Below are 10,602 nucleotides of genomic sequence, written 5' to 3' on the forward strand. Positions count from 1 at the left end.
GGCATTCGACTTTAAAAGAACTTAAAGTTTTAAAAACGATTAAGCAATATCTAATATTTGACTAAAGTGTGTGTATGTGTGTGTATGTGTGTGTTTGAAGTTTCTCCCCTTCCTTTCTAAAACATTTAATAATATCTTTTCGTAGGGGATTATATTTCTTTCGTATATTTCCTATTTCGCATATGGTAAAAAAAAGTATATATTCGCACAACTTTGCGCACAAAGAAAATATTGTGCAAAATGCTTTATTCTCTCAACGACAAATTTATTTAATGCAAACTAAAATATAATTCCGATGCAAACATCTCGGAATAATATATGTTTTTTTCTTTACAAATTAAAATTATTCCAAAAATGATAATATAAAAAATGACTTTTTCTTTATACCTTGTACCCAAGTTATTTAAACAGCTAATTGAATAGCTTCATCATGCTACGTCGATTCTATTTGCGCGTCGAAAATTTCAGAAGAAAATTATGCGCGTATTACGTCTATTGGACCAAAAATCTAACAGGAAGAAAATGAAAGTCATATCTGATGCCAATTAAATTTTGGCAAACGCGGATGAATCTTTAATAAAGCTTCGCGAACCAATCGAGTTTTCGTAACGAGCGCTTTTAACGAATAAGATTTAGCTTTAGAGATAGCGTCCGATTAAAATATTAAAAATATAAGAGCGGATAAAAATAAACTCGGTACATAACAGTAACGGATATAATAACGACGATACGCTATAATGAAGCAAACTCTGTTACAAATATGTAACAAGCAGGGTTTTCTACCTTCCAATAATAATAATAATGATCGTGTCACGATAACCGAATCGTAAAAATGCAATCGTGATATAATATAACATGACGAAAGAAAGTAATGGACATTGCGTCAAATATCTGAATTCTCACAAAATATACGATCATCGCGCACCAGCTGCGGCTGCTTTGCGTCACACTACGCAGAAAATTAAGATTCAGAAGGAAACATTTACGACACGAGACTGATTGCGTGATTAGCGGAAGCAGTCACAGTGCCGCCAATTATTAAACAGCCGAGAACGACAGCTTTACCGTTTATTAATATGTAGCTACTATTACTATTATTATCATTGTCGTTTCTATCTTGTTGGCAATTTCTCTTTTTTTTTCTTAAGACTTTTCGCAAAACTACATGTGTATTCTCTTTTTCGATTTTACAATAATATTTATACTCTGTCTCCGGAACGGTTGTACTCCGGCATTGTCCCAATTTCTACAATTGCGTCTCCGAAACGGTAAATTTCGGGGTCGAGGGTCGAGGGTGAGGAAGAAGTAGGTCGTATCGATCGAAGCCCTTCAGGAGGCAAACGTTCAGAGATTGTTGCTTCGGTTCAACCTAATCAACAACGAAACGATAGCGAATCGAGTCTGAGATTCGAGCGGAAATTTGCGAGTTAATTAAAGGACAAACAATCATTTTACTCGAACGTTATAGTACATGATAGGAAAAAAAAAAAAGGAAGATTGCGCGATTCGTAGTGACTTGTATACTACCTACGGATATGTCTCGTTTATCTCGTTAAACGACGGCGTTAATATTGTTTTTTGTGATACGAGATAAGCGGAACGCGCGAGAATTTTCAACAGTGCGTGAGAAATATACAAATAAAAATAAAATACCATTTTGCATATTGCAAAGTTAGTAATAATTCAAATACGACTGCAAACTTTTAAACAGAAATTGCATTGTTACTGCAGTACATAGATCCTTGAGAAGCACACGCTACATTTTCAATTTGTAACTTGCATGGATTAAAAATATAAAAATTTAAATATTTTCTTTTTTAAGAAAAAGAGAAAAATTTTGTAAATTTTTTACACATTATTCAAAAGCTAATAAAACGAAAAATATGTTTTATGTTAGCAAATAATAAATAACATGTTTTCTAAATAAAACAATACGTATAAATACATATAAAATGACTGAAAACATTAGGTAAAAAAATTATCTTAATATTCAAATTTAAACATGTAAAACAATAAACAATTTTCAAATAACGATTGTTTTAAGCAAATTTGTACCATAAACACTATGTACGTGCTAATTTGTAAAGACCTTGAATCTTCTTCTCTCCTCCCCCCATAAAAGACCGTGCGTAATATATCTATGTATCTTGCAACAAAACGCATGCAATAAATTGAATTTTCAAAACGCCCATGAGACCTGAAAATAATTTGCACAAATCCGCGGCGGATTCTATTTCACTTTAAGTTAAACTGTACACCCCTCTACCGATAGAAATTAATAATAAAACAACTACTCACGAATTATTAAATATACTTTATTTATGTATATGTAATATTGATCATCCGTTTCAAATGCAAGAAATATACTTCATAGAGTAAGAAAGTATTTTCAAAATTCCTTCTCTTTGTCAAGATAATTTTCAAGAAAAGTCACGATACTTTTTAATCAATTTTTTAATAACATTTTTATAATAAAAAACAATGTATTTTTTATGTGGAAATATTTTTCCATGGATATTTCTGTCTCGTGTGCAAATAATTTTTTTTTACTCACTCCATCTCTTGGCATATATAATCAATTCTATATATACACGAATAAGTTAAATATATCAAACAATTTATATTTCCTACAATGTATGCCCGGTAACTGTTACCATTCAAGTCGTAATAACAAGATACTTAACGATACATAAAATTATTAAAATATACGATTCGTTGGATGCATTACAAAGTGAATCGCATAAAACTATTTTCTGTTTTAATATCTTGTATGATAATGAGAAAAATGTGAATTCGTTATTTATCGTACTTTTTATTTGTAATTTTGTTTTGTTTCCAAGTTTGATCTTTAAATATCGTGGGCGTCGATTAATCGATTAATCTCTCCAATTAAATGTGTGATACGCCAGTGTAACGTCACATGATATTTACTTATATACGAGAGTTTGAGTCTATCTGGCTCGCTACGTCTGTAAATGTTATCAAAGTTGCAGTCTTATCGTATGAAACGTCAAACGCGCAATTGCGAATCACAAAAAAGCAATGTGACACATTATGCATACAAAAAAAAGAAAAAAAGGAAAAAAGGAAAAAAAGAATCGGCGTAAAAAAATCTTGATACAAAAAGTTATGCTGAATCGACAAATGGAAAACGTGCGCGTTCGTATTTAGATTTTCGTGTGTCAGGATTATTGATTCAAAAATATTTAATAATATATTTATATCAATTAATACGTCAGTAATTTAATATTGTACACATTTTTTCGTTAATTATTTTTGAATTTCATGTATCGATATTTCATGCAATATGTGTGTCAAACATTTACATTTAGAAGCTGTATTATCACAGTTTCGACTCATGATGTATGTACAAATATCTATATACGAGGCACGCTGAGACTATGCTCTTTTCAAATGTGCTAACTTGATGAATGTAGCATGTTATTTTTTAGACCGAGTGTACTCGAGCGCACAAAACTCTTGGTATCGCGTCATAAATTTACTATATGGCTTTTAACAAATGATTTTTCACCATTTATATAACACTCTTGAGAGTTTATCAACATTTCTAGGCACTTTATGTCTAAGCGTTTCCGGCTCCGAACATGGAACGATCAATGTACGAATCTCCGAGAGACCGGTTTTTCAAGGTCAACGAAAACACTCCATGGATGCTTGCGCAATGTGCTCACGCACAATGGGAATCAAACTATTCGATTTTTCTTATCATCGTGCTATGTTATATTTTAACTTTTGTATATAAATAATGACCCCTTTATTTTTCTCTTATATCGAAAGCGGTATTCTTTGATCGAAAGTCTCAAACGCAAAAGGAATCGGATGAAAACTAAACAACAGTTTAAATTACATCTTTGGAAAATGGAAAATCCTATTTCTTTTAGACACACCACCTATCGTTTTTCCCCATTAACATTTATCTTTCCTCTCTTCCTCTCTTCCTCTCTTTCTCTCTTTGAGGAGAGAGAAGAAATGTGTGTGCTCGATGTGTCATACTCCACATTCTACAATACATCATTTTAAGTAGAAATGCATGTAATGCGGCTAACAATAAGAAAAACAATGCCGTTCGTGAATGACGTAGTTACGTACAACTAACCGAAAGAAACTTTGCAATGTCGTCGTCGTTCTCGTCGTCGGTTAGGTGACTTATTAATCCCTAAGCGGTAAAAATCGCATTTTTGCTCTGTATCGCGACACATTCCATTTAGATTACGTAATAACGAGAAAAGCGGAAGGAAATATTGTCGAATGCCGAATGAGGAGATGCCGGAAAGATCCGCGTTATAGATGCCCGCGTATTCAGTTTGCAATTTACAATTTACCAACTTTAAGCTCTCTCATTTCATTTAAAGGAGACGAGACTCGCAAAGAGCAACAGCGATAACCGTATGATGTAGCGCAAGAAAAATACCAGACGATGCGAATCTTATCCGTTTTATGCAGACGCGTCTCTCGGTCGTATAACGTAAACATGTGATAAAAAGACTCACCTACTTTTGGTTCTCTCGTGTATTGTATAATATATGCTATTCTTTTCTTTAAAAAGAACACAAAAAAGAAGAGGAAAAAATATACTCCGCCTCGGGCACAAAGTCACATATATAATATGTATGATGTAACATCAATGAAAGAAAGAAGAAAAAAAAAGAAACTTGTATTAACACTGTACCGTACGATTTATCGAAAACGCGCGATACCACCGTCCTTCGCAAACTCACTGACAATACAAGCGTTGTCGCACGCACAGTCGACGCACAGCGATACGCGACGATGAGCGATGTTTACGACGAACGCAGGTCTCATCCTGTACTGTTGACACGCTTGACACGCTTGACACGCTTGTCACGTTTGTCACGTTTGTCACGCTTGTCTCTCGAAGACGAGCGCCGCGCATTTAAAGGACACGGCGACGATGACTGTACAGACGCAAAAACTTGAAATTTCCGTATCGAAAACATCCAAGTGCGATGTACCGCTAACAGATTTCGAGTCACGCGGGCATCGATCGTCGGTGTTTGCCGTTGAAACGCGCACTGCCCACTGCCACTGACTTGATACATTTGCATTCGCACCGCGCCATCCACCATCTACCATCTACCATCCACCGCGTACACCGCCGCACGTCGCACGTCGCACGTCGCACGCCGCAATCGCCGCATAGCAATACGTGTTCGTGAATTTCGGCTGTCGATTCATAAAATTTCAACAGCGCCATCTTGACAAAAGGCTATAAACTTTGTCGCCCTCGTACGGTCGATCATTCTCGATAGATGTGTACTTTTGTACCGACAACTATATATTATATTTAATTCTACGTGCATATTCATGCAAATATAAAATTTCAAAATATATAATTAGAAATCAATCCACCAATAGTAAATATAATTACCAATATATATATATCATCTGTTAGCAAAAAACGGCACGAACTTTCCGTTCAACCTAATATATATATATGTATGTATGTATGTATGTATGTAGGTATGTATGTATGTATGTATGTATGTATGTATGTATGTATGCATGGATGTATGCATGTGTATATGAATGTATATGTATCTGTCTGTCTGTCTGTATGTATATATATGTATAAAATTATATTTTCTACATCACATTTTATAAATTTACTTTGTATATTAATTTCTTTCCTGTATAATTATATATTTATATTTTTTCTAATTTTTGTAACATTATACGTTTCCCTTAATGCTGCAATTCTACTCTTAACCAAAATAAAACTAAAAAAATTAAAAAAAAGTATCGGTATTTTCAATATCGATGGCACGACCATTACTATTTGCATATAAAAAGACTTGTTTATTTAAAAAAAAAAAAAAATGATTATATATACATTTTGCAAAATTAGTCGAATGCCGGACGCTTCAAGACTCTTGGCATCCAAGGAGCGGCTTCTCGGTTTTGCACCGAAACAATCGTCCTTCTTCCCGCTCTTTATCCATCGAAAATATGAAGACATTTCAAAATTTTCTGTATCTATCACCTTTTAGATTTGTCGTAAATCGCATAACTGAATAATTAAAGTTACATCATTTGTTTTACCCTATTTATCGATTAACGAATTGAGTTTGAAATTTCTTAATTACAAATTATATATGCGGACTTTATAAACAAGACCTGCTTGTTTAAAAAGTAAAAAATCTTAATTATGGAATCTGACCGATTGACAAAAACTCATTCCTTTTCCATCCTTGATATTTCCTTGGATTCTCGAGTTGTCTCTCCAGTTTATGCGGTAATATGAATTTCACGTGTGGCCATTACATAAAATGGACGTATTAACGCGTTGTCTGTGCGATAAAGGAGAGGAGAAAAAACCGATTACTAATACGGTGTGGCACATATGTCACAGGTGCAGCACACATGTTTGTGTCAGCTATCATTCGGTCATCTCATCTTACAAACGATCACGAATGATATCGTTTTTCTCTCCCTTCCTCTCTCTTTTCCTCTATGTATGTACATATGTACACATATATGATAATTGTTTATAATTTTCTCAACTTAATCGCCATATTTGTCATTAATTTCATTGTTCTGACTCTTATAATCTAGAATCTAGATTATTAAATAATAAATAATAATATACTTGACGCGCTATCTATATAACTACATTTATGCATTTATAATAATATCGATATAATTAAATTTGCATTTAGAATAAAAATAAAGATAAAAATTTTTTTGACATCAGTCGACAAAAGAATATCGCGACACGTGTAATTTATCTAAGATAGCCAGTAGCGCAAATACTGTTACGGCGATTTGAAAAGCATAGCAGCATAAACAGCTCGAGTTTTTTCCATTGTAAATTTCGTATTGTTGGTAACCCGACGTGACATTAACCGTCTTGCTGTAACTTATAATGGAGGAGATACAAGTTTTTCATCTAGATCTCGCAGTGGCTAAGCGAGGATCGGTAAATCTTTCAGATTCCATACGCATTTTTCTTCTCAATTAAAAAAAAAACCTATTTTAATGATCAAGCGAATTTTAATGTTTGTAATTTCAAAATTGACATTGTATGCGGAAAGATATGCTTATGATTTTAAGCGTTCACGAATCGCTAATAATTCATCACATGACGCAATTTGTCATTGAATCGATTTTAATAGTTTTCTATGAAATTTTTCGTCAAAGGAGAAAAATTAACAATCTTTTAAGTATTCTGCTTATTAAGAAAAACGTCTCAATATTTTCCAAACAGCTCTCGCTCGTGTTGCAATTACTCTCTTACTAATCGATCGTCCGATGAGTTTTTCTCAATCTACGCGCGCGAATCAATTACATACACACGCTAAACACTACTGCAAAAGTAACAGGCACGATCGTTCTTTTCACATGTTCAGTGTCGCAAGTACGGCGAGTCACTGAGCGAAGATATGCCTCTCTTTCCTGTCTTTTTCTGCTTGATACGCCAACATGCTACCTCCCACTAGCGACGGCTGTATTGTGCACTCGTTGTATTTTGTCACAAACACCGTCGAGACACCTGTTCGTACGACGAGAATCGTCACTTACAAAATTTGTTATTCAAGCGTATTACAAATTAGCTGTATACGACAAATGCTTGTGTTATATTGCCTCATCTTGAGCAAGAAAAATATATCTTTAATGCCCGAAACACATTTCCATCAGTCGTAGATTTTAAAGACCAAATTTCATCAGCGTGTTGTGTGAATAAAGATAAGAAAAATGTATGTTACATAAATATTGCTTCATAAATGCTTTATCAACAAGTCGTAGCATAAATACAAAATAGAATAAAACGATAATGCTTTGATGGTTTATTTTAGATGCATATACTATTTTAAAATCATTGAAAGATTAGATTATATCAAAATTTATTTTCAGATAAACAATATATCATACAAATTATGTTGATACTTGAAACAGTAAACATAACATACATGCAAATATACATATAACATATTTCATATATTTTTGTTGTAACATTTTGATGAAGCAGTTACGAGCTTATATATTTAGACAAGAATTTTTTTTTTAATTTTGCTCGTATGATACGGACGATGATGCAGATTTTCACAATAAAAACTCAAATACTCTCTGTGTATTTTGTGTGTGTGTGTGTGTGTGTGTGTGTGTGTGTGTGTGATTACGACCCCCTAAATATATCTCGTGAAAAACGTGCAAAATAAGAAAATTCTCTATCAATTACTTTTATAATTATTATTGTTTATCAAAACAGAATGTATTTCAATACACGGGCAATTACACTATTAATATGCTATTAATACAACGCTTATCTTAATGTCTCGAGCATTTGTTATTATTATGCCTTTTCTTTATTACCGACTTAATTAGAATTACGATTACGCATTGCTTTACTTTACTGACGACACAATATTATTCACCATGCATTTGATAACAATTTCTCTGTTAATCCCAAATTAAGAACCGAAAGGCAAAAAGATAGGAAACGTTTTTGCCTACTCTCTCTCTCTCTCTCTCTTGCTTACATGCGATAAAGAAGACCTCTATCTTTACTAACAATAAGGCAAATTCTCGACGCGCGCCAATTATGTTTAGATTATCGCGTGATTTGTTCCATGTTTCTATATAATCTAGATTCTAGATTATATTTGCATGACTCTATATTTGCGTGAAATGTATCTGACAATTACAAATTCGTGTTTAACACGCGCGCGCGCGTGTGTGTATGTGTTTGTACATGAAAAGTTAAATAATAAATTATAAAAAGCTAAGCTAAATACCAATAAAAGTAGAATTCCGAATACTCTTTTTTATTTGTCAATAAACAGAATGCATAAAATATTCACGTATATGCAGTTGATCGCACAAATATTCGCAGTAATCTATATAATTCAAAATGTTTGTTATTGAATTAATAAATAAATTAAATTCAGTCTCAGTAGACGTAAAGGGTTACTTACAGCTTTTCGCTTATCCTCTGCACTCAAGGCACTATGACTCCTGTGCCTGATAAGATCCATAACTTTGCTCACAGGATTTCTGCTACTTTCAGATCCAGCTCTAGGTCTTCCACTTCCTTGTTCCTTATTCTCTTTCTGTTCTCTCTGGCTATCTCGATTATATTCTTTCTCTGTATGTACATCCACCGATGAACTCCCGTGCGATCCTCTATGCAAGGAATGCTGGATAATGGCAGAGAGAAATAGAGAGAAAATAAATAAAAATTAACAATATTATATACGCATGCACACAATTATAAAATGTTATCCAAATATAAATTTTTCCAACTTTATATACTAATATTGTTAAAATTACTTTCTTTTCTGCATGTTTCTCAATTACTTGAGAAGAGCATCTCTCTTTTTAACAACTTAATATAATGCATGCATTATACTAGATATTGTACATATATTATACTATATACTGTAAATATGTATATTGTGATAACATATTTTAAAAGTATATTCCAAAATATATTTTGTTATCAAGTTTCCGCTAATTATCGTAATACAAATCATTTTTAATACACTTTTCTTTTCTTTTACCTGAACGGCGCTTTTCATATTTGCTATAATACTGGGTTTCCTTTTGCTGGCATCCGATTTGCTCCTCGGCCTAAAAGCATCAAAGAGCGCCGGCTTTCTCGTAGGACTGGCGGTGTCGTCCGTAGTACCGCTGCTTCTTCTACGTTCCGTGCTATTACTACGGCTATTACTGCGACTGGTGGAACCAGATCGAGTACCAGAAGTCTTTCGACCACCCTTGCCGGAACTGGACGAGCTTGACGCTTCGGTCGGCTGTGGAAGAGGTGTCGATTTTCCAGAACTGGGTGCACTTCCATAACTCGACTTTCTAATCGTCTTCGAGTGCGAGCCCCATGTATCTGTAAGTTAAATTATTTTGACCATGCTCATTATATTATTATTCTTTTTCATTTATTCAAAAATGTATGATAGTTTTTATTTAACCTAATATGTAATTATTTAATTGTTGTTCTGTCTCTCAATAAATTGTGCTTTACGTATGTGTATATAATTCAATTTATCTTCTACTCGCATATACTATTCTTTTTCCTTTTGTTTTAAAAAATTAAAATTTTGTTAGTAAGTAAAAATTAATAATAATAATATATGATATGCGCGAATATTTTAGCAAAACGTGAATATTGCTCGCGTGCTTCGAAAGAAAAAGATGTAATGATTGCACATATAATTGTCAATTATTAACTCACCTGCTCGTGGCCTGTGGCCTTGAGACGCATGGCCGGAATTATCCGCATCCTCCGTCACGATTGTTGGAAGTGGTTGTGAACCAAGTTCCTAAGAGAGAAAAAAAGTGTTTGTTTTTTTCCCCAAAAAATGTCAATATAAAACTTCAAACATTCAAGAATTTCTTACAGTTCCAATGACTACGAGACAGTTATTATAAACCGTGAACCAAAGACGGCGCAAGATTAGATATCGCTGTTTAATCGCACGATAGATGATAGCGCGATTATATTTACGCAAGCTTTTCACACATCATCAAGTGCAACACAAGATATTTCATAAAATTTTTGATATTTTGAAATTTTATTGATTTATTTTAGCATCAAAAAAAAAGGGAAAG

At 33.4% G+C, this 10,602-nt stretch overlaps 2 protein-coding genes across 4 annotated transcripts in view; both read right to left on the reverse strand.

Moving 5' to 3' along the window:
- LOC115237683 (5'-AMP-activated protein kinase subunit gamma-2-like) overlaps window positions 1–5,143 on the reverse strand; it is a 23,581-nt gene extending 18,438 nt beyond the window's left edge. The window contains exon 1 of one of the 2 annotated variants that reach the window (XM_029810901.1): window positions 4,516–5,143. The gene's annotated coding sequence lies outside the window, so the exon portion shown is untranslated. Of the gene's footprint in view, window positions 1–4,511 lie in introns of both variants that reach the window. The other variant, XM_029810900.1, reaches the window with a different exon arrangement.
- A 2,773-nt stretch (window positions 5,144–7,916) lies between these two features.
- Window positions 7,917–10,602, reverse strand: part of LOC115237685 (uncharacterized protein DDB_G0284459-like) — a 6,436-nt gene continuing 3,750 nt past the window's right edge. Inside the window, exons 2-5 of one of the 2 annotated variants that reach the window (XM_029810904.1) lie at window positions 10,226–10,313; window positions 9,540–9,877; window positions 8,955–9,176; window positions 7,917–8,876 (exon numbers count right to left, since the gene is read on the reverse strand). In XM_029810904.1, coding sequence (XP_029666764.1) covers window positions 8,805–8,876; window positions 8,955–9,176; window positions 9,540–9,877; window positions 10,226–10,313 — 720 coding nt within the window. In that variant the 3' untranslated portion in view covers window positions 7,917–8,804. The remainder of the gene's footprint in view (window positions 8,877–8,954; window positions 9,177–9,539; window positions 9,878–10,225; window positions 10,314–10,602) is intronic. The other variant, XM_029810903.1, reaches the window with a different exon arrangement.

The sequence above is a fragment of the Formica exsecta genome, unplaced genomic scaffold (assembly GCF_003651465.1).
Source record: "Formica exsecta isolate Colony F162 unplaced genomic scaffold, ASM365146v1 scaffold303, whole genome shotgun sequence".
Taxonomy (NCBI): Eukaryota; Metazoa; Arthropoda; class Insecta; order Hymenoptera; family Formicidae; genus Formica; species Formica exsecta.